The sequence below is a fragment of the Pan troglodytes genome, chromosome 21 (assembly GCF_028858775.2).
Source record: "Pan troglodytes isolate AG18354 chromosome 21, NHGRI_mPanTro3-v2.0_pri, whole genome shotgun sequence".
Classification (NCBI taxonomy): domain Eukaryota; kingdom Metazoa; phylum Chordata; class Mammalia; order Primates; family Hominidae; genus Pan; species Pan troglodytes.
In genome coordinates this window covers 37,746,205-37,769,683 of record NC_072419.2, presented here as the reverse complement: position 1 = coordinate 37,769,683, position 23,479 = coordinate 37,746,205, and the positions used below count along the sequence as shown (strand labels likewise).

General features: G+C 49.6%; 2 protein-coding genes across 6 annotated transcripts in view; both read right to left on the bottom strand.

Moving 5' to 3' along the window:
- The window catches only part of HM13 (histocompatibility minor 13), a 56,695-nt gene that overhangs the window by 15,688 nt on the left and 17,528 nt on the right, over positions 1 to 23,479 (bottom strand). For 3 of the 5 annotated variants that reach the window (XR_001712178.4, XM_016937630.3, XM_016937632.3), the window contains exons 3-8: positions 17,104 to 17,186; positions 10,327 to 10,415; positions 6,241 to 6,326; positions 6,023 to 6,148; positions 5,232 to 5,289; positions 528 to 611 (exon numbers count right to left, since the gene is read on the bottom strand). Coding sequence is in view for 4 of the 5 variants with exons in the window: in XM_016937630.3 (XP_016793119.1) it covers positions 528 to 611; positions 5,232 to 5,289; positions 6,023 to 6,148; positions 6,241 to 6,326; positions 10,327 to 10,415; positions 17,104 to 17,186 (526 nt within the window). In the remaining variant the exon portion in view is untranslated. The remainder of the gene's footprint in view (positions 1 to 527; positions 612 to 5,231; positions 5,290 to 6,022; positions 6,149 to 6,240; positions 6,327 to 10,326; positions 10,416 to 17,103; positions 17,187 to 23,479) is intronic. The other 2 variants (XM_016937631.3, XM_016937634.3) reach the window with 1 other exon arrangement.
- On the bottom strand, positions 6,635 to 7,975 carry MCTS2 (MCTS family member 2). Its single transcript, XM_054674300.2, has one exon. It carries the CDS (start codon positions 7,848 to 7,850, stop codon positions 7,305 to 7,307), a length of 546 nt encoding a protein of 181 aa, XP_054530275.1. The 5' UTR covers positions 7,851 to 7,975; the 3' UTR covers positions 6,635 to 7,304.

Sequence of the window (23,479 nt, the reverse complement as noted above, 5' to 3'; positions counted from 1 at the left end):
GTGTGCATGCACATGCTCCTCTGCTGAGAGTGCAGACAGGAGCCCATGTGTGTGTTCTCCCTGGAGACGTCTTGGCACAGGGAGGAGGAGCAAGGGGGCTAGGGCAATTCTGGTACATCTGTGATGCTTGCAGATGCTGGGAAGGGGTATGTGTATGTGTGGGTGTGTGTGACAGGGGTCCAGTCTGTTAAGATTGTCATGAAACGTGCTTTTTCAGAGTGTACCTCAATCTGTCATTAGACTTTTACTTTTGTAGTTCTTGAGCAACATCTGCTCACCTAGACCAGAGGCTCTGTGAAGACAGTCTTGTTCACTGACACCTGACCAGGACCCAGCTTGGGGCATGGCACCTGACTGGCCCTCCGTAAATGGATGTTAAGGGGGAACCCTTCACCAATCCCTGGCCTGATCCAGCCTTACCTTTTCTCTTTCTCAGCTGGTAAGCCTGTCTGTTTAGCAGTAATCCCCTTGCTCCGGGGAATACCCTCTCCACCCCTTTCACATAGCCCCCACACCAGCAGGCTCACCTGGAATGACGACATCTCCAAGTCCCAGCATGGCAAAGTTGTTTGCTTCGAGGCCTTTCTCCAGCAGATCCTGGGGAAACACCACTGAAGCGGGAGGCGGGAATGTGAGGAGTCAGCTGGAGCCCAGTTTACATTTTTTTTTTTTTTTTTTTGAGACGGAGTCTCGCACTGTCACCCAGGCTGGAGTGCAGTGGCGCAATCTCGGCTCACTGCAAGCTCCATCTCCTGGGTTCATGCCATTCTCCCGCCTCAGCCTCCCAAGTAGCTGGAACTACAGGCGCCCACCACCGCACCCAGCTAATTTTTTGTATTTTTAGTAGAGACGGGGTTTCACCGTGTTAGCCAGGATGGTCTTGATCTCCTGACCTCGTGATCCTCCCGCCTCGACCTCCCAAAGTGCTGGAGTTACAGGCGTGAGCCACCGCTCCCGGCTACTTTGTATTTTTTTTTTTTGAGACGGGGCTTGCTCTATTGCCCAGGGCAATGAGGACTGCAATCGGGAGTGCAGTGGCATGATCTTGGCTCACTGCAACCTCTGTCTCCTAGGCTCAAGTGATTCTCCTGCCTCCTGAGTAGCTGGGATTTTAGACGCCCGCCCCATTTTTGTATTCCCAGCTTACTTTGACTCCTAACCCCCCATTCTTGTTGTATGAAACTCACACATTTGTTTCTGGGTGGGATGTGGGGGATGGGGACGTGAGAGGATGCAGGGCAATGTCTCCATCTGGAGTCACAGCTGGTTAGAGTGGGGAGGAATAGGGTCATCTAGGCTGAAGATTTAATGCCTTTACTGAGCTATAACTCAACCATACAATTTCAACGCCTTTTTATAGCTATTGAACCCTTTGGTTAAATGGGATTGACCCTAAAGCCCAGTATATAAAAGAAAAGAGCCACACAGTGCCAACATCTACAAGGTTTCCCATCTCACTATAACAGGGGTATGGACAGATGTTGGCCCTTGTTCTGAAGCAGGGTGAGCCCGGGCTATAAGCTCCTTCTGTATTTGCTGAGGGAGAAAAGGCTACACACCCGCAGATTGCTTCCTTAAAGCCCCTCACTCAGAAATCTTGCTGGACAGCTTGTCTGGATAAATACAGATTAGGGAGAAACGCCTCCCTCTGTGTCTAGTTATAGCAAAAGGAGGTTATAACTGGATTTCATCCATAGGGCCTTGCAAGCAGAAGAGCAGTTATAAGTGGACCTTAGAGGCTGACTTGTGGGTCTGTAGGTCTGAATCCTAGTTCTGTGCTCTGCACAGGTTACTTACCTGCCTTAGTTTTGTCACCTGTGAAATGGGTAGACAACAGAACTGACCCCTCAGGGTGGTAGTGAAGATTAGATGATTTGTACACAGTTAACTGCTACCTCATGCCTTCTTTACTAATCCAGTCCTGGTTTTGTGTTAGGCAGCCTTCCCAGGTGATAAGTGTGGTGCAAGACTAAGCCAGTCAGGAAAATCCTGTTCCTTGAATTCCTTACTTGCAGGTAGGGGGTCAGCTCTGGCCAACCTTTTTTTTTTTTTTTTTTTTGAGACGGAGTCTCGCTCTGTTGCCCAGGCTGGAGTGCAGTGGCGCAATCTCAGCTCACTGCAACCTCTGCCTCCCGGGTTCAAGTGATTCTCCTGCCTCAGCCCCCTGAGTAGCTGAAATTACAGGCATGCGCCACCACGCCTGGCTAATTTTTGTATTTTTAGTAGAGACAGGGTTTCACCATGTTGGTCAGGCTGGTCTCGAATTCCTGACCTTGTGATCTGCCCACCTCAGCTTCCCAAAGTGCTGGGATTACAGGCGTGAGCCACCACGCCTGGCCATTTAATTTTTATTTCTTTATACATATATACATATATATTTGAGACGGAGTCTTACTCTGTCACCCAGGCTGGAGTGCAGTGGTGCGATCTTGGCTCGCTGCAACCTTCATCTGGCCAACAACAGGTACACAGAGGTGCGTGCACAGGGATTCTGAATAAGCTTGTGCTTCCCTAATACATGGATAGGTACCCTTGCCCTGCCTGCCTCTTCCTGCCTTGAATGTACAACGCAGTGATTTACAGATTTTCTCTCTCAATCCTGGTACCATTCAATTTTGAGTGGCAGAGACTATTGTCACCATTTTACAGTTCTAGAAACCAGGGCTCAGAGAGGACAAGTCTTCTCCCCAAGGCCACACGGTCAGCAAGTGGCAGAGCTGAGATTCAAGTCCAGGCAGCCTGACGTCAGCATATGAGCACTTCACTCTTCTGCCTTTCTGCCACTGAGCACTAGTCCTAGCAGTAGAAGGCAGTGGGTCTTCTCCCTAGCCCAGAAAACCAGACCCTAAGTATCAGAAACCAAATATGACAGCACCACTTCCCTGCTCGGAGTCTTCCAGTGGCCTACGGGGCAGTGTCCAAGCTCCTTGGAGTGGCATCCTTGGCTTCCCAAATCTGGCCTCTGCCCACCTCTTTCCAGCCTCTTTTCCCTGAACTCAGCTATGCCCACTCCCTGATTCTCTGCTCCCAGGCCCCTCCATGTACCTTCCTGCCTCCAGCCCTTTGCTGAAGCTGTACATTCTCTTTCAAATGCCCATATTGCCCCTGCATGCTTGGGAAATGTGTATTCATCCTTCATGACCCAGAAAAGATTTTCCTGACACCCTGGCTGGGTTCTCTGGGCTTACACACCCCCAGGCTCAACCATCAAGGCACTGGGGAATAGCTGTTGCTCTGGCTGGCCCAGCATCTGTTCCCTTGCTCTGGAGAACTGCCCTCCCCTTGTACACTTGGTTCTGGGGGGCTGCCAATTCCAATACTCTGCCCCCAGGCACTGGAGAGGGCAGTGACCCTGGCCTGTCCATCACGATCCTCCATCTCTCCAGTGGGAGTGTCTGGCTCATGGGCCAGGCCAGGCCTTGTAGGTTTATTCAGGCCAAAGCTGGGAGAAACCTGTTTTCCTCTGGGGTCACTAAACTGGGACCACAGAATTCAGGAGCTGTTTGTGGCCATGAAGCTCTCCTCAACGCAGGGAGAAAGGCTGTCCGCAGTGGTAGAGTGAGTCATGAGAAAGACAGCTGTTTCTTGATTCCCTGAGTGGAATCTCCCCCAGTCTCCCCCAACGACTGCCTGTCGCCACGAGCCAGTGCTTCCATGGCATGCACTCACTGTTGCCTGCCCTCCCAGCAGCATCTTCCTCTCTTCCTTGCTAGCATGCCTGACGGATTCTGTTCCCCTCTCTGAGCCTTGTAATACCAGCAGGTGATTCTCCACTAGTCTAAAGCTTAAACTCTAAGCCAATCATGTTTCCTATCCCCCTCACTGGTGAATGGTTTAGACTTGGGCCTGTGACACAGTTTTGGCCAATAAAGTATGAGGGAGACTGCACAGGAGATTTGGGAAAAACCATCCCTCCCTGAGACATAATTTCCCCTTTCTTTTTCTGGACACAGCTATGTGAGGAGTCAGTGCTGGGAGCTGTGGCAGCCATCTTGGGACCATGAAGGGATGACCTAAGGGGCAGGTGGACATGCTGAGAATACTGGGGTGGGAGTCCTGAAGTAACCTTGGCTCTTGGTGAAGAGAGGGTCATTAACTCACTCTGAGCCTTCTACCCCTGGGCTTGCTGTAGTGTGAGATGACAAAATTTCCCCCTTGTTTAAAGACAGTTATACAGGTTGAGTATCCCATATCTGAAATGGTTCAACCAGAAATGTTTCAAACTTTGTTTGAATTCTGGAATATTTGCATATACATAATGAAATGTTTTGGGGATAAAACCTAAGTTTAAATATGAAATTCACATTATACATAATAGCTTGAAGGTAGTTTTATATATGTACACACACATGTATTTATATATATATAAATTTTAAAGACAGGGCCTCATTCTGTCATCCAGGCTGGAATGCAGGGACATGATCATAGCTCACTTCAGCCTGGAACTCCCAGGCTCAAGTGATCCTCCTGCTTCAGATCCTCCCAAGTAGCTAGGACTACAGATGTGTGTTACCACGCCTAGCTAATATTTTAATTTTTTGTAGAGATAGGGTCTTGCTGTTACCCAGGCTGGTCTTGAACTGCTGGCCTCAAGTGATCCTCCCACCTCAGCCTCCTAAAGAGTTTTATACAATCTTAAAATGCTATTTGCTGCATGAAACACAGTTCACATGTGTTAAGTCCTTATGTGTGGAATTTTCCATTTGTGGTGTCATGTCAGTGCTCAAAAACTTTTGGGTCTTGGAACATTCTGGATTTCAGATTTTTGGATTAGAGATGCTCAACCTGTAGGTGGATTTTCTATGACTTATAAACAGTGGATACACTGAAGAACAAAACCAAGGCAGTTTGAGAGGCACGGGATAGACAGCACCCGACACTCAGGTGCCAAGGGGACCCCAGTGAGGGGTCTCGGCTTAGAGGTTTTCTCTCCTGGAAAGCCCCTGCGCGTGCCCCCCGGGCTGGGTTAAACACTTCCCCTCCATGCTCGCTCCCATTTTGGCTCATTTCACGCCATGCTGCACCACGATCAAGTGGCCAGGGGCCGGGACCTGGGCAGGATGAACACAGCCAGATGAATCAATTGAGGATAAGGAAACCAGGCTGGGGAGCCACAGGAGGAAGAGGTACATGGGGAAGAGATAGGGAGATGCACTGACTGAAACGGGCTGTGGGGGCATGGCCCGGCAGGGGTAGGGGAAGGGGTTCCCTGTGGCGGGGTGGTCACTTACATTTTATTGGTGCCTCGAAGGACTTGGCCACTGTCACCATCACATTGGTGCCAAATACCTAGAAGGAGAAAAAAAGAGCAGTATGAAGGGAAGTGAGGGGCTGTGGGGGGAAGAATGGCTGTCCCTGGGCTTCTAGATGTGCTGCTGCCTGGGATCTGAGGGGAGCTGGGAGGGGCTCCAGTGCAGATCTGAAGCTGAGGTGAGGTGGCCACTGATACTGGTTCTGGGCAACAAAGGGGAAATTCGAGGGAGTATAGAAAGGACCTCTGATGGCCCAAGCCAGGCAGCCTATGTTTATTCACAGTTCTGTTCCTCCCAAGTGATAAAGTCCCCAGCGCTACCCACTTGAGAGGGGAAGAGGCTGCCTGGGGCCAGGAAAAGGGTGCCTGAGTCAGGCTGACGTCAGTCCCTCTGTGATGCCTCTCAGAGTGAATGTGAATGCCCTTGCTGGGCCCATTCATCAACATTCTTCCACCCCTACCTGAACTTCTCTAAGTCTCAACTCCCTTGCCAAGGAGACATGGGATTAGGTAACACCCCTGCTAGCAAGGAAGATAGGCAGGTGGTCGGAAGGCACCGGGCATGAGTGTGCTCTCAGAAAGAGGTAGAATCTACTCTCTCTGGCTCCATCTCACAGATGGGCCCAGAGAGGACTTGCTCTGCGGTCCGGAACTTCAGCCCAAAACAGCTCTTCTCCGTCAGATGACTGCAACTTGGGCCAGAGAGGCAGGGTAGTAGGAAGATGAGATGGCCCTGGAGCCAGACATCCTTGGCATCCCTGCCTGACTCACCCAGAAGACATCGTAGATGAAGAGTCCGCCCAGCAGGATGCAGCCAGTGCTGACATTGTTGAGGTGCAGGAGCTCTACTCCATTAAGGGAGAAGGCCAGGCCAAAAAGGTTGTTGGCAATCCAGTGCTGAGGAAAGCGGGGAGTGAGACCAGCTTGCTGTGACCCACCCTGCCCTGTCAACCCCATCCTCCCCTTCTGCCCAGGTCCTGACTACTCACCTTCCTCAGCAGGTACCAGACGCCAACGATGCTGCTCAGGCCCAGGCACACCAGGTCCTTGGTGTCAAATTCGTAATTGATGATCTCTGAGCAGAGAGGCCAGGTAAGTCCACTCCTTGAGGCAGGGCTACCCCTCCCACCTGTCAGCCCCTGGACGGAGGAGGGCATGGCTGTGGGCACTGTGAGAGGTTCACAGGCTGGCGGGGCTAAGCCTTGGCTGCCCCAGATTAGTATGAGTTTCAGAAGGGGAGAGCTCACTGGAGCCACCCCAACCCCTCCAATTTCCTACAGGAGGGAATGGAGGCCCAGAGAGAGACTTACAAGCCTGGCACAGTATCAGCGGGAAGTGGTCTTTGGTGTTAGAAGCACAGGCTTTGTTACTTGTAGCTGGGTGACCTTGGGGAAGGCAGTGCCCTCTCTGAGCTTCAGTTTTCTTATCTGTAAAAAGGGGATAACAGCACCCCTTCTTAGGGCTGCTGTGGGGGAATAAGTAAGACAGTCCTTACAATGCATTCAGCACAGTGCCTGGCACATAGCGGGTGCTCAGTCAGTGCCAGCTGCCACTGAGCCCAGGTCTTTAGAAAGGTCGAGTTAATTCTGGAATCTTTCTACTTTGCCACCAAAGGATGAAGAAGGTTAGCGGCAGTCTCAGTTCACTAGCAGGCGATGAAGAAGGGAAGAGATGCAGGTCTCAAGGAAAGGCCGGAGTCCCCGAGGCTGCTTTTGTGGGGGGCCCTGTGGTAGACATCTTGATGTTAGACCCTTCTCAATTGCTTCCAAGCTTCCTAAGAAGACAACTAGAGGCTGTGGAGTTTGCCGGGAGTCACAGAGTCCAGACACTCCTTTCACATTCCAGAGTGTAGCAGACTGCTTGCTGCTTGTCCCCTAATTTGTTTTTTCATCTGTGGTAAGAGCACCCTGATTTGTTTTCTATAAAGTATCTGTTAAACTTATTTAGCATAACCACAGAGGCATTGTATTCACGCTGTCACACACAGACACAAACACACATACGACACAATCAATATCCACATTTAGCCCCCCAAATGCATTCCTTCTGAGGCTCATTTATATGTCTTCATGTGCCACAGCCCATCATTTAAATAATGGATATTTTCAATGCCAATTCCTTTGTTGACTTTCTCAATATCTTCTGCAGACATCTTCATGACCCCAACACACAGAGCATGCTGTTTTCCTTCCGCTGTGACTGCTACAATCGTATCTACCGCAGCAGGGTACAGCTTAGCTCCAGGAGAAGTTAAACCTGGACACATAATATTTGCGCCACTGAGTACAAATTTGATAGCTCCTTTATCAACCTGCTGGTGTGGCAGGATAAAAGGGTATTTGTGAAGCAACCTTAGAGTTGGACAAAAAGGCCCCTTTCTTTGTCTAAAAAACAGTAATTCCCCACTTACGGTAAGGATTTCTGTATGTTCGTGGCATCGGACTATTTTGACAGGATCTTTCTTAGGCATGATTTGATTAAGCCATGGTTCAATACCTGGAAATTGCTCTACCAGTTGGCTCTTAATGCCCTTAATAACTGACGTTTTCAACTGGATGCAGTTGGACACACTTTCCTTTTCATCAAACTTCTTGAACATGATCCAGGGTGAAGCGGGCGACAACAGGGAAACAAACGGAATTGGCAAGGCTCCGGTGGAGTCCCCTGCAGGAAGGCCGGCGCGGGCGCCACGCGGCCTGCCAGACGGTCAGAGCCGTTGTCGCTAACCGGAAGATGACACAGCCAGCGCGCTTTACGGCCCGGTGAAATCTGACAACTTCCGCTCTCTGAACGCCACGTCACGACTGCGCTTGGCCCGCTGTTCCTTCGACTGCTGATTCCTCTCCAATGAGGATCGCTGAAACAGTAGGGCTTGAGAAGCTAGAAATGATACGAATGCTTTCTCCTTGCCGGAACAGAAGACTGGAGATGCGCACCCTGATGAGTTAGTTCTAACTAGACACGAGACCGACTCACGGCCATTTTCCAGCTTCTCTTATAGCTAAATGGACAGGGAATATGGATGCCTCTCCTTCCTTCTGGCTGGACAGTGGAGTGATGACACTATCCTGACCCGAGGGCCAGTGCTGTATATGGCGGAGCATGAGATAGAGAGGGCCTGGGACCTTGAAGACTGTGGTATAAGCCTAGCCTTTTTACTGTTTTATTTATTTATTTTTTTAGACGGGGTCTTGCTCTTTTGCCCAGGCTGGAGTGCACTGACCGTGGCTTACTGCAGCCTCGAACTCCAGGGCTCAAGTGACCCTCCTGCATCAGCCTCCCAAAGTGTTGGGATTACAGGCATGAGCCACCGCGCCTGGCCAAGCTTAGTCTTTTTTTTTTTTTTGAGACAGGGTCTCACTCTGTCGCCCTGGCTGGAGTGCAGTGGCGCGATTTCGGCTCACTGCAACCTCCGCCTTCCCAGGTTAAAGCGATTCTCCTGCCTCAGCCTCCCGAGTAGCTAGGATTACAGGTACACGCCACCATGCCTGGCTAATTTTTTGTGTGTTTTTAGTAGAGACGGGGTTTCGCCGTGATGGCCAGGCTGGTCTGGAACTCCTGATCTCAAGTCATCCGCCTGCCTCAGCCTCCCAAAGTGCTGGGAGGCGTGAGCCATCTCACCTGGCCCAAGCTCAGTCTTTAAAAAAAAAAAATCAACAATTGTTTAACAGAGGTTCCTTACAGATGCACAAAGCAATCACATAAAATTGCTGCCGATTAGGGACAAGGCAGCATGTGCTAGGCACCAGTAAGAGAGAGTGCTATGGCCGGGCGCGGTGGCTCACGCCTGTAATCCCGGCACTTTGGGAGGCGAATCAAGAGGTCAGGGGATGGAGACCAACCTAACACGGTGAAACCCCGTCTCTACTAAAAATACAAAAAATTTAGCCGGGCGTAGTGGCGGGCGCCTGTAGTCCCAGCTACTCGGGAGGCTGAGGCAGGAGAATGGCGTGAACCCAGGGGGTGGAGCTTGCAGTGAGCCAAGATTGTGCCGCTGCACTCCAGCCTGGGCGACAGAGCGGGACCCTGTCTCAAAAAAAAAAAAAAAAAAAAAAAAAAAAAGTGCTAGATTTCACATGCTCAGTATTGTACACAAGAGAAATACCTGCTGGGCGTGGTGGCTCACTCACGCCTGTAATTCTAGCGCTTTGGGAGGCTGAGGTGGGCAGATCACTTGAGGTCAGGAGTTTGAGACCAGCCTGGCTAGCATGGCAAAACTCCATCTCTACTAAAAATACAAAAAAATTAGCTGGGTGTGGTAGCACACGCCTGTAATCTCAATTACTCAGTTGGCTGAGGTTTCAGTGAGCTGAGATCGCACCACTGCACTCCACCCTGGGTGACAGAACAAGAATCTGTCTCAAAAAACAAAAAACAAAGAAATACCTGCTGTTTGGTCAAGCATTGATAATCTTGTTACAGCATTTGAATCCATACCCTAACTAACCTGCAAATCCCAGGATCTCCACACTTCCCCATAGTTTGCATTTTTAAAAAATTTTTTTGTAGAGATGAGGTCTCACTATGTTGCCTAGGCTGGTCTCAAATTCCTGGCCTCAAGTGATCATCCTGTCTTGGCCTCCCAAATTGCTGTGATTACAGGCATGAGACACTGTTTCTGGCCAGTTTTTATTTTTGAAAAAAGAGCTGTGGAACCCCCTTTTCAAACCTTAGGTGAGGCAGTGATCACACTAAAAATATATACGAATAAAATAATCATGAAGGCCGACTTTGATTGAGTGCTTACTATGAGCCAGGCACCATGCTGAATGCTTTCCACTTATTGACTCGCCATCTTAACAACATGACTGTGAAGGAGGTACTAGATTAACACTTTCATTTTACAGATGGGAAAAACAACAACAACAAAAACACCCAATGCTCAGAGAGGTAAGGCGTTCACCCAGGGTCCCATGTCTAGACAGTAGCAGAGTTGGAATGTGAATCTAGGCCATGGAATTCCAGAGCCCACTTCATCAGTTGCTCTATTGGAGAACCCCAATATTGGAGAGACAAAGGGAATGGTGGAGGAAGACACCCAAGGCACACTACAGGGGAAAGTGGTTAGCACTGACCTTCCTTGTTTTCCCCAGAACCCTGTGTGAAGAGCAGCTGGTACTGTCGATTTGGAAAGCTGGCTGGAAAAAACTTATTCATGAAGGGGCTGGAAGGAAAGACAAAGCAAGTCGGCAAACAGAGCCCCCATGGGCAGTCAGCCTTAACACACCCCTGCCCCATTTACAGCTGGCACCCTTACAGCTGTCCTGATAGGTAGGTGTTACTGTTCCCACTCTACAGATGTGAAAACAGAGGCCCTCAAAAGGTAAGTGATTTGCCCAGAGTCACACAGGGGTCCTATATCTCAGCTAAGACTCAAACCTAGGTTTTTGCACTCATAGTGATTTCTCTACTGCCTTTTTGTTAACATCAAAGAAATGCAAAGCAGAAGCAGATAGACTTTCAGGCAAAATACCATTTTTGGGAGAGCAGAGGATCCCAAAGTCTGGCCCACATGCCACCTATATGAGTCCCTTGTCAAGAAGCATATTTGTGGACTCCCTTCCAAACCTATCAAGTTAGATGACCTGACAGTCACCCCCACCCCACTCCATGACTTGACATTCTGCTTTCCAACAGCAGGACTGAGATTTTTACAGACTCAGCTGGAATCAATCAGCCAGATGAATCATAGCCCCTGGGCAGGATCACTATCACATTCACTCCTTCCACAAGGCCTCAGTTGTTTAAGACCAGCTTGGCCTCGTCTCTAGAAGCATTCTCTCTGATTACCCAGCATGCCCCACCTCCCAGCCAGGAAGGAAGCAGAGACCTTTTCTGGACTTTTTTCAGAGCAAGATTAGCAAACCAAGGCCTCTTGACCCAGCCTGGTGGCAGTACTGTGGAGTGGCTGCATGCCTGGGTGGCCCAGCACTGAGGCCTGCTCTGCTATGTGGCTGTGGGAGAGCCATTTCAGTGGCTCTGTCTCCCTGGACCTCAATCTTCTCATCTGTATACAGGGCTAACAATACCATCTGTCTCAGAGCATTGCTATGAAGATATGAAAGAAGGCAGGATGAATGCTTTGCCTGGCATGGAGTCTTTAGCAGGGATGAGGCAGGCCAGGAGGTACCCAGGTCACAGTGATAAAGGGAGGGAAAAGGGAACTCTCTTTTTTTTTTTTGAGATGGAGTCTCACTCTGTCGCCCAGGCTGGAATGCAGTGGCGCGATCTCGGCTCACTGCAAGCTCCGCCTCCTGGGTTCACGCCATTCTCCTGCCTCAGCCTCCCGAGTAGCTGGGACTATAGGCACCCGCCACCATGCCCGACTAATTTTTTTTTGTATTTTTAGTAGAGAAGGGGTTTCACTGTGTTAGCCAGGATGGTCTCCATCTCCTGACCTCGTGATCCGCCCACCTCGGCCTCCCAAAATGCTGGGATTACAGGCGTAAGCCACCGCGCCCGGCCAAGGGAACTCTCTTCTAAAGACCCTGGTGGCATGGAGCAAGATGTAGATTCAAGAACCCTCTCTGGCCAGGTGCAGTGGCTCACGCCTGTAATCCCAACATTTGGGAGGCTGAGGTGGCGGATCACTTGAGGTCAGGAGTTCGAGACCAGCCTGGCCAACATGGCAAAACCTCATCTCTACTAAAAAAAATACAAAAATTAGCCCGGCGTGGTGGCAGGAGCCTGTAATCCCAGCTACTCAGGAGCCTGAGGCAGGAGAATCGCTTGAACCCGGGGGGCAGAGGTTGCAGTGAGCTGAGATTGTGCCATTGCACTCCAGCCTGGGCGACACAGCGAGACTCCGTCTCCAAAAACAAAAACAAAAAACCATCTCTGGGCCTCTATTTCTCCACTTGTCAAAGAGCTGATCCCTCCTAGCCTGTAGGGCTGTGGTATGAATGATGGGAGGGCTTTGTGAAGAGAAGCGCAGCAGGTGCAAGGCCAGAATCGGAAATGGGCTCCCACAGCAGGGTTCTGAGGCGGTGGGAGGCAGAAGCTGGGTGGGTGACAGGAAGCTACTTTCAGATTAGTTTGCTGAATCAGTTTTGGGGGAGTCTGAAGCCAGGGTGTGAGTGCAGGTATGGATAAGAACTCTGCCCATCTTAGCTGGCCTCTTCCTTAGGAGCTTGGTGCTCAGCTTCTCAACCAGCAGAGTGTGACAGTTAAAGACATGGACTCTGGAGCCAGACTTCCTGGGCTCAAATCCTAACTCTGCCACTTATTAGTGGTCTGATCTTGGGAAACTTGCTTAACTGCTCTGTGCAACTGTTCCTCATCTGGAATGCTACAACACCTTTCTTGTAGGGCTATTGAGAGGATTAAATGAGCACTTGGCACCCTATAAACTTAACTGCAGCTTCAACTTCAAGTAGCAAGTCTCTAGATTGATATCTTTGTTATTCCAAGAAAAGAGAGGCTGCTTAGCACTACACAGGGGAAGAGTCAAGCAACCTGGCTAGCGCGAGCCTGTGGACTTGAGAATAGAGGCCCTGTCTCATCATCTTCACCCTACCCTGGGGTGAAGATGCCTGGTGCCTGCTAGACATCTGCTAAAATGCTTGCTGAATGACTCTGAATGCAGACTTTTGTAGCAGGCAGAGATTCTTCCTGGCCCTTGATGGCTCATGTCAAACGTAAAGGTCATTGCTTCCCACTGACAAGCCACATCCTGGTGCCCTTCTCCCCTGGGGGTGGAAGGTAGGGTCAGTGAAACTGGTGATGTGGCTTCCTCCTCTGGGGTGGCAGATCTGGTCCTTCTGGGCATTTTTTCCCTCTAAGGTCAGCTGGGTGGGGCACGAGCTCAGACACAGATGATGAAGTAAGCCGAGGTTCCCTTTGCAGGAAGGATGTCTTGGGTTTGAATCTTGGTGACTACACAAGGTAAGGCAGGCTGTGGCCCCTGCCTTCCTCCAATCCCCCAGGCTGGGATTTGTTCCCAAAGAGGCTTAATGTGGGCTAGGAAGTGGTGGTGGAGGTGGAGGGAATCCTGAGAACCTCAGCCTGTGCTGTCACAGCTCGGGTGCAGCTCTCTGCAGCCTTTCAGCAGGCCTCTCCTCTGCCAGTCCTTGGGAGACCACAGGCTCAATGGCAGGAGGTGGCCAGCCCACCCCCTTTAAGCTCCCCCCCACTTCACTTTTGCCAAAACTGTAAAGAATAGGGGTTTTGGAGTCAGACAGACCTGAGCTCAAAACCTCACTTTGCCCTTACCAGCTGTGAATCCTGGTGGTCACATAACCCCTCTGAGCCCAATTTCCCTGTCTTAAACCTTTGGATCTGTTGTTTGGATCCTGAGGAAGGTCTAAGTTTGTGGATACAGGCAGCTGATCAAAATTCTAACAATACTGTAGACTTTCCTTGAGAAAATATTTAAGAAAACTCGATTTAATTGAAACATCCATTTAATTGGTAGACCAACTTTCTAAAAAGCATGATCAAATCATCCCCTACTTACTAAAATTATTTTCACTGGATTCAGTTCTTTTCCATGTTAATTTTACAATAATGATTTCCTTCATCTGACAGTTTTTGGTCCCCATGAAATTTTTTAGTGGACCAGCTTTAACCCCATATGGTAAGCATACCTTCTGCCTATGGTCATCCATTATTCTTATTTTTTTCTTATATTTTTCAGATGGGGTCTTACTCTGTTACCCAGGCTGGAGTGCAGTGGCATGATCACAGCTCACTGCAACCTCTCTGCCTCCCAGGTTCACGCGATCATCCCACCTCAGCCTACCGAGCAGTTGGGACCACAGGCACGCACCACCATACCCGGCTAATTTTTGTATTTTTTGTGGAGACAGGGTCTCAACATGTTGCCCAGGCTGGTCTTGAACTCCTGAGCTCAGGTGATCCAACAGCCTAGGGCTCCCAAAGTGCTGGGATGACAGGTGTGAACCACCATGCCCAGGTGATCCATTATTTTTAAAAGGTATGGTTTTCCCAGGTCAAATTTTGTTGCTCTAAATTTCATTAAGAAAATTATTCTTCTGTTAGTTTCTAGTCACTCATACATTTTACCATGTGCAGTTTTAGCTGCTATTGGTTTTATTTTCTGTTGATAATATCTATCTCTAAAAATTATGAAGTGGCTAAAAGACAGATAGACAATTATTTCTTTTTTTTTTTTTGAGATGGAGTCTCCCTCTGTCACCCAGGCTGGAGTGCAGTGGTGCGATCTTGACTCATTGCGACCTCCACCTCCTGGGTTCAAGTGATTCTCCTGCCTCAGCCTCCCGAGTAGCTGGGTGCGCCATCACACCCAGCTACTTTTTTGTATTTTTAGTAGAGACAAGGTTTCACCATGTTGCCCAGGCTGGTCTTGAACTCCTGACCTCAGGTGATCCACCTGCCTTGGCCTCCCAAAGTGCTGCGATTACAGGTGTGAGCCACCGTGCCCACCCTCAATTATTTCTTGACATAGATTACTCATCTATGAGAAATTTGGGACAATGTCCCTTAGTTATTATTCTAAAAGGGAAAAAAAGTCTTTGGTGTCAAGATGATAAAGGTTCAAAATACCCTGCCTAGGCAGCTGGGTAGAGATAAGATCTTCATTGTAGGGTTGTTGCAATAACATTAAATAATCAGTTCCTCAGCACACAGCCTAACAGTGGCTTTCAAAACACACTGGGCTGTCTGAGGTGGAGGCTGGGCTGTGGGGAGACTTGGGGGTCTCAAGCGTCTCACAGATGCTGGGGTAGGATGGTCTACAGTTGGGGAGGATCCTAATCAGCATGGGAAAGGAGGACACCCAATGTCTGGAAGTGACTGCCCCCACCCCACCCCAGGTCCACCACGAAAGGACTGGTTTGTCCTGTGAGCAAGGGCGACTGGGCCTGCCATTATCTTGGTTGGGTCCAAGTCACTCAGGTTCCCTGGGCCTCCATTTTTCAGGATGCGGGGCTGGACTAGAATTCTCCCAAGCTAGCTAGAATAGAATTTTGTGGGTGAAGAGTCAGTGCAGGTGAGGACAACAATGACCTCAGTGGGAAGACCAGAGGTGAAGTCTCAGCTGTGTAACCCTGGGCCAGCCACTAGGCTCACTGTGTGCTTGGCACTGTGCTCTAGGGATGTTACAGCCTGGGGCTCACTAGACCCTCCCCACACCTCTGAGGAGGTACCTGTAGTCTCTCCATTTTATAGGTAGAAGAACTATGCTCAGAGCTTGAGTAATTTACACATATTAGAGCTGGCAGCACCAGGTGTTTGTCCCAAGGCTGCCTGCCTCTTGACCCTGTGCTCCTGACTACCACACTGTCCTGCCAGTGTGCCTAGAAGAATGAAGCCACATTCATATTGGCTTTTTTTTTTTTTGAGATGGAGTCTCACTCTGTCGCCAGGCTGGAATGCAGTGGTGCAATCTCGGCTCACTGCAACCTCCGCCTCCCAGGTTCAATGATTCTCCTACCTCAGCCTCCTGAGTAGCTGGGACTACAGGCATGCACCACCACGCCCAGCTAATTTTTTTGTATTTTTAGTAGAGACGGGGTTTCACCATGTTGGCCAGGATGGTCTCAATCTCCTGACCTTGTGATCCGCCTGCCTCAGCCTCCCAAAGTGCTGGGATTACAGGCATGAGCCACCACCTGGCCTCATATTGGCTTTCAATGCTTTTGGGAGCAGATTCTGCCCATGCCCTCAATGTGCACAAACTTTCTAGCACCTGACCTCTCCCTCCTTTGTACGTCTTCCAGGTTTCCTACCCTTCAAAGAACGCTAAGTTCAAGTTGAGTTCCTTCCTTCTGGGAACCCTGGCCACCTCTTGGTCTATCAGTGTTTCTCAGTCTGAGGCTGCACCTCTTCAACGGGGCAGACAGAAACATACTGGGACATCTCTGTAGTCACAAGCTGGGGAATACTGGTATGCAACTCCCATTTGGTGAGCAGGGCAAGGTTGCCAACTGTTTGTAATACACGGGATAGTCCTGCAGAATGGAGAACTGGCCTGTCCAAAATAAAAGTAGCAACCCCCTCTAATGAACCACTCTCCCCACTGAAAGGACATGAGCATGTGGCAGTTTGAGTTAGGGTAGCAGTGGGAAGAGGATGGGCTCTGGAGCCACACCTGGGTTTGAATCCTGGCTCTGTTGCTTATTAGCGGTGTGATCCTAGCAAATTTCTTAACCTCTCTGGGCTTCAGTTTCCATGACTATCATACAGGTGTGAAAGCAAAAGCAACCCATATAAGGTTGTCTGGCAGGTTAACACAGATAATGACAGTAACAGCTAATAGTTACTGAACACTTTAAATCACCAGATACTGTGCTAAAAGCTTTCCACATGACCCCATGGGAAGGGCACTATTATTTTTCTCCACATTCACCAGGAAATTGAGGCCAGAGAGATTAAGTAACTTGCCCAAGATCACAGAGCTATTAAGTGGCAGAGTCTGGACTCAAAGTAAGGTAGTCAAATGCCAGAGCCCGCACTCCTAACTTTTCACTATGCTGCCTCTGGCTCCTTACGAAACACGGTCATGTGTGAGGAGCCCAACATGGCACTTAGCACACAGCTAGGCCACAACACCCGGCAGGTGGTACTGGTGTTACTCACCTGAGTATTGTCACAACTAACATGACATTACTGCTCACAAATCACTTTCCCAACAGCTGTGGTGGTGGAAACACCCACCAGATCCTCATCATGTCTATAAGGAAACTGTGGCCCAGAGAGGTCATTGTTCTTGTCCTAGTCATCTACAGTGTGCAGGGGAAAGAGTCCCTTGAGTTTTATAGCCAGGATTCAAACCTGGCTCTGAATGATGCCAAAAGTCATGTTCTCATCCAAGACCCTGTACTGGTTCCCGAGAAAGCTGCTTCAAATGTTGCAGAGAGATGCCTTCTGACCTGATGGTGTGGGACAGGGCCAGGATTCCCAGCACGAAGAAATACATGGACAGCAGGAGGTTGATGTACTCCTGGGAGAATATCTGAGGCAGAAATACAAAGAGAAACAGGAAGTTAGGGTTGCCAGTGGCTGTGAGGAAACCAGAGTCCCTGCGTCTCTTCTGGAGGTTGGTCTCACCCTTCTTGAGTCGGGGGACAGTCAGGAAGAGTCTCAGACAATACTAGTGGCATTCTAGTTTCTGCAGCTGTGGGGGAAAGGTGAGAAACCTCAAGCCCCCAGCTGTACCTCGCAAAGGGGTTTGTAAGTTTACGTTTAGTGGCTCCATTATCTGGAGAGAGACAATTATGTTTGTGCTCAGAGTGCTGCACAGGGGTTCTTAAGGGATAAGGGAGTCTTCAGTATAGAGCCCCAGGAGAGCTGTTGGAACCTCAGAACTCGCTCTTCCACATTTCCTTCTCCCTGTTTAATCATCCAGGGAGCCCCTACAGAGTGGCTACCCAGGCCCCAAGCATGCTAGTTACAAGACATCTGTCCCACTCCATTCTCCACATTCTGCTTTCTGATGACTCCTCCTGCAGTGATGGCTGAAGCTATGACAGCATCCCTGACAGCTGCTTCTTGGTCTTTTCGTCGTTAGGTGAAACTTGAGAAATATTCTGTCACAATGCTCCAGTCAATGGTCACATGTTAATTCTAGACTTTGGAAAGGCTATGCCATGGTACACCATGTTTGCTGCATCCCTGATGAATTTGTTACTATCGTGGTCTCTAACCTGGACGGAATAAGGGAATAATGTGCTGTTGTGTGGGGTATAGGGAACCTGGCCACTCTCAAGCAGGGCTGTTTTGGAATCTGCTGAACATCTGTCAGATCATGTCACTCCCTTACTGGAAGCCTCTCCGCAGCTAACCTCTGCTCTCATAAGCTGAAAGCTCACATCCACCTGTTGGCCTCTTGCCCTCGTGGTGGCCACCACAAGTCTCCTGAGCCTTGGCTCACACATGCTCTTGCTCTACACACTGCAGCCACACTGGCCTTTTTGCAGTATGATGTGTGTGCTACATGCCCACCCACAGGCAGCTGTGTACAAGCTCTCCTGCTGCCTGAGATGTTCTCCTCTCTTCTCTCTTCACTGAGGCCACCCCTACTCAACCTTCTTTAGCTCCCAGATCAGGGAAGCTTTGCTCACATAGTTTCTATGAGACAATAACCCCTCAGTAATTCAGCCCATACTGATTGATTGCCTACTACGTGCAAGGCATTGTCCTAGACACCAGTGATTCAGCAAGGAATCAGGCAAAGTCGCTGCTCTCCTAGAGTTCATGGGCCTGTGAGGGAGAAAGAATCTCGAAAGAAACAGTTACATGTATTGTTAGGTGGCAATGGGCACTAAGAAAAGCAAACCAGGGCAGGGAGATAGAGAATGAAAGGGCAGAGCTGCTATTTTAGACAGGTGGGCAGGGAAGGTTCTGGAGGAGAGGACATAGGAAGAGCGTCATAAACGAAGGGAGCAGGTGCAAAGGTCCTGAGGTGGGTGAATGTTCATGTGTGCAGGGACTACAGAGGACCTGTGAGCCCAGAGCTAAGGGAGCATGGGGACAGTGTCAGGAAAGTAGGCTGGGCGGGAAAAGGGAGCCAGACCCTGCAGTGCCATGGGAAAGTCTTTAGATTTGCCTGCATGAGACAGGCTGGTACTGGAGTGCTGATGGCAGGGTTTGACATGATCAGACAGCATGAGAGGACCTCTCTGCTGCTGTGTAGAAGACCCTGCAGGGCTAGAGTGGAAGCAGGGAGCAGGAGAGGGGGACGGTGCCCTGGCTTGGGGGGATGGAGGGGAAGTGATGAGCAGTGGAAGGATTCTAGATCTGTTCTGCTCCCCTGACCCCCACCCTCCCCGAGATGGAGTTTCGCTCTTGTTGCCCAGGCTGGAGGGCAATGGTGCGATCTTGGCTCACTGCAACCTCCACCTCCTGGGTTCAAGTGATTTTCCTGCCTCAGCCTCCCAAGTGGCTGGGATTACAAGCATGCACCACCACGCCCGGCTAATTTTGTATTTTTAGTAGAGATGGGGTTTCACCATGTTGGTCAGGCTGGTCTTGAACTCCTGACCTCAGGTGATCCACCTGCCTCGGCCTCCCAAAAGTGCTGGGATTACAGGCGTGACCCACCGCACCCAGCCTCCAGATCTGTTCTGGAATTGGAGCTGCAAGATGTGTGAAGGGGCTGGATACAAGGGCTTGGGGGGACAGGGAGAAGGATGACTCCTGGAGTTTCGGCTGAGCTAGGACAATGCAGGTGCTGTTGTGGATAAGGGGCTTGGGCAGTTCACCTTGGGTGTAGGTTCACCCTGAGCTGGTTCTTCCATGCTTTCCTGGTGCTATGGACCTCACCTTAACAGCACTTTGTACAGCTGTAACTTCACATCTATCTGTGTGATTGGTGTCTGTCTCTACCACTTAACAAGATGCTTCTTGAGGACAGGGATGGTCAGCTGTTTTTCTCACTTCAGTATCCCCAGTACCCAGCCAGGGCCTGATGTAGCAGGCTCTCAATAAATGCAGAATGACTGAATGGAAGGGCAAATTGGTGGTCCATGTTAGTGCTACAAGAAAAAGACCTATGAGCAGACTTTGTAGGCATATGGATTGTGCTTTATTTATGAAGATGTGGCATACCTCTCACATTGCGTTCTTTCAGTCTGAGCCCTTGGGACAAATCACTCTCAGGCCACACCTCTGAGCTTCTTGTTGGTTTCACTGTGACCCATGTGGATTGGGCACCAGGTCTCACTTTCCTTTGTGTTTTGGCTGCTAAAAAGCCAGAGCCACAACTAAGCCCATTTCTAGCAGGAGTATAGGCTTCAGAGCATGGGGTATGGGTGTGGTCCTCACCCAAGGCTTGTTTTATCTTATTTTAATTTTCTCCTTTAACTCTATTTCTTCTGTCTTTCTTATGCTGTTGGATTTAATTTTTTGAGTTGCCTCAAAGGAATCAATTTTAAATAAAGTGGGATAAAGTAAATACTATGATTTTGTGAAATATTACTATATTGTACAAATTTAAAACTTATTTTAAAAACTTACTTTACAGATGCCTCAACATCCCCACAAATAGGATATGAACATTCTGCCCAGGTTCTCCTTCTGGCCCTCCTCTTCTTTTTTTTTTTTTTTGAGACGGAGTCTCGCTCTGTCGCCAAGGCTGGAGTGCAGTGGCACGATCTTGGCTCACTGAAAACTGTGCCTCCCGGGTTCACGCCACTCTCCTGCCTCAGCCTCCCGAGTAGCTGGGACTACAGGCGCCCGCCACCACGCCCGGCTAATTTTTGTATTTTGTTTAGTAGAGACGGGGTATCACCATGTTACCAGGATGGTCTCGATCTCCTGACCTCGTGATCCGCCCGCCTCGGCCTCCCAAAGTGCTGGGATTACAAGCGTGAGCCACTGCACCCGGCCCATTTCTTCTTCTTTTTTTTCTTTCGAAACAGGATCTCACTTTGTTGCCTAGGCTGGAGTGCAGTGGCCTGATTTTGGCTCACTGCAGCCTAGACCTCCAGGGTTCAAGTGATCCTCCTGCCTCAGCCCCCAAGTAGTTGGGACTACAGGTGTGTGCCACCACGCCTGGCTAATTTTTGTATTTTTTGTAGAGACAGGGTTTCACCATGTTGGCCAGGCTGATCTTTAACTCCTGGGCTCAAACGATCTGCTGCCTTGGCCTCCCAAAGTGCTGGGATTACAGGCGTGAGCCACAGTGCCCAGCCTCTGGTCTTCTTCTTCTATGACCTAATACCATTCAAACACATGGTAAATCCCCTCATGCCCTTTGCTTGTACTACCCTGAGCCCTAACAAAGGCACTTGCCCAGGGGTCCTCCCCTCTCCTTCCTTCCTTCTGTCCTCTCCCCCTTCTCCCTACCTGCTTGGTTGAGTGGCTTCCTTGGAGCTCCTCCCATATGGCCCCCTGTGTGGCATGCATGCCTCCTTCTCTAGAACATGTGAGTATAGTAAATCCTGTAATTTCATAAGCCTCTCTGAGCATAGTTTCTGTGGCTGTGTGCGAGTGATCCTTAAAGACTTCATAAAGTGGGCTGGGTGCAGTGGCTTGCGCCTGTAATCCCAGCACTTTAGGAGGCCAAGGCGGGAGGATTGCATGAGGCCAGGAGTTCAAGATCAGCATAGGCAACATGGCAAGACCCCATCTCTACAAAATAAAAAAAAATTAGGCGGGCGTGGTGGTGCATGCCTGTAGTCCCAGCTACCCAGGGGGCTGAGGTGGGAGGATTAACTGAGCCTGGGAGTTTAAAGTTATTGTGAACTACGATCGCACCACTGCACTCCAGCCTGGGTGAAAGAGTAAGACCCTGCCTGTAAAAACAAGGACAAAAAAACCTCACAAGGGGAACATCTTTTTTACAACACAATTGGTGATGAGGATGGGATCATTCTAAACTCAGTGTGAAAGTCCTTGAGAGAGAGGCATATGAAATGAAAGGATTTATTATACTCACAGGTCCTACAGAAGGAGACCCATGGCCAAGTGCCTTCTTTGGGGCTCAGGGTGAAAGACACAAGCAAAAGAGATCTCACTGATGTGTCTGAATGTCACTAGGTCAGAGTAGAGGAGGGCAAGAAAGGGAACTTGTCGCAAGGACCAGCCTTATCACACTGGCACCTGTTCACCTGGGCAAAGTGTTCATGGCCTGTTTGTGGGATGTTGAGGCATCAGGAAAATATGAAGTTTTTTTTTTGTTGTTTTTTTTGAGACGAAGTCTCACTCTGTCACCCAGGCTGGAGTGCAGTGGCATGTTCTCGGCTCACCACAACCTCTGCCTCCTGGGTTCAAGCGATTCTCCTGCCTCAGCCTCCCAAGTAGCTGGGACTACAGGCATGGGCCACCACGCTCGGTTAACTTTTTTGTATTTTTGGTAGAGACGGGGTTTTACCATGTTGGCTAGGCTGGTCTTGATCTCCTGACCTCAGGTGATCTGCCCGCCTCAGCCTCCCAGAGCGTTGGGATTACAGGCGTGAGCCACTACACTCAGCCCTGAAGTTTTAAAAATGTTCAATGCAGTTACAAACTCCAGTGCCCCAACCAGGAGGAGGGGAGGAAAAGGGCTGAGGGAGAGCCGCTGTGGTGGGCTGTTTTTCTGTTAAGCAAACCAACCAGCCAGATGTCAGTGGGGAGGCCAGGAGGAGCCCAGTGGCTGTGCTGTCCAGGCAGCTACCTTTCAGAAATCTTATTGGGGACACTCTAGAGGCATGGGGTATACTCTGTGCTTCTGGCACGAGGCCGACTGAGGCTTACCTGCCCAGAGAGGAGGCAAGACTGAGCAACAGGAAGCCAGTGCCTTAAATAAAAATGCTCACACCCACTGCTGCCAGAAATTCCTTTTGGGAGCATCTGGTCTAAGGAAAGAATCCTAAATACTAAAAATGTTAGAAGGTCTCTCAAGACTTCAGAAATATCTGCCAAAAGCAAAGGCAGAAGCAATGGCTGGATGTACACAGAGCCATGGAGAGATCTTAAGGTACAGAGAGCGGAAAAGGAAACAGAGGGAGATGCAATGCACAGTTCTATTTATGGAAATGCAATTCCCACTCATACACACAGATACACCAACACTACATATTTTATAAGAAACATACACATCTAAGGACAGAAGTCAAATGCATTAAAGCAGCTGCCTCTGGCAGAGAGAGAAATGAAGGTGGGAAATGGAGGTGGATATTGGAGTGAAGTGGGGAAAAAAAAAAAGTAGGGGGGCCTGGCATAGACCAAGGATGGTATGCTATGAACCAAGGCATTTGATAAATTCAGCTGTTTGTTTGTTTGTTTTGTTTTGAGATGGAGTCTCTCTCTGTCACCAGGCTGGAGTGCAGGGGCACGATCTCGGCTCACTGCAACCTCCGACTCCCTGGTTCAAGCGATTCTCCTGCCTCAGCCTCCCAAGTAGCTGGGATTACAGGCGTGTGCCACCACACCCTGATAGTTTTTGTATTTTCAGTAGAGACGGGGTTTCACCATGTTGGCCAGGATGGTCTCGATCTCCTGACCTCGTGATACACCCGCCTTGGCCTCCCAAAGTGCTGGGATTACAGGCTTGAGCCACCGCGCCCGGCCTAAATTCAGCTCTTTATCTGAGGTCCAGGAAAAAAGAAAAAAAAATCTGTGAATAGCCAATGTTATTTAGTGCACTCTTATTTCTTAGAGTAAAAATCAGAATGACATTTTCTGTTTAAAGTGAGGGGGATGCTTTAAGTCAACTGTGCTGTATCTGCTTATAGGGATGTTTTTCTGCTTTTATTGTCAGGGTAACATTCATGTCCAGGCTGGAGTTCAGTGGTGTGATCATAGCTCACCATAGCCTTGAACTCC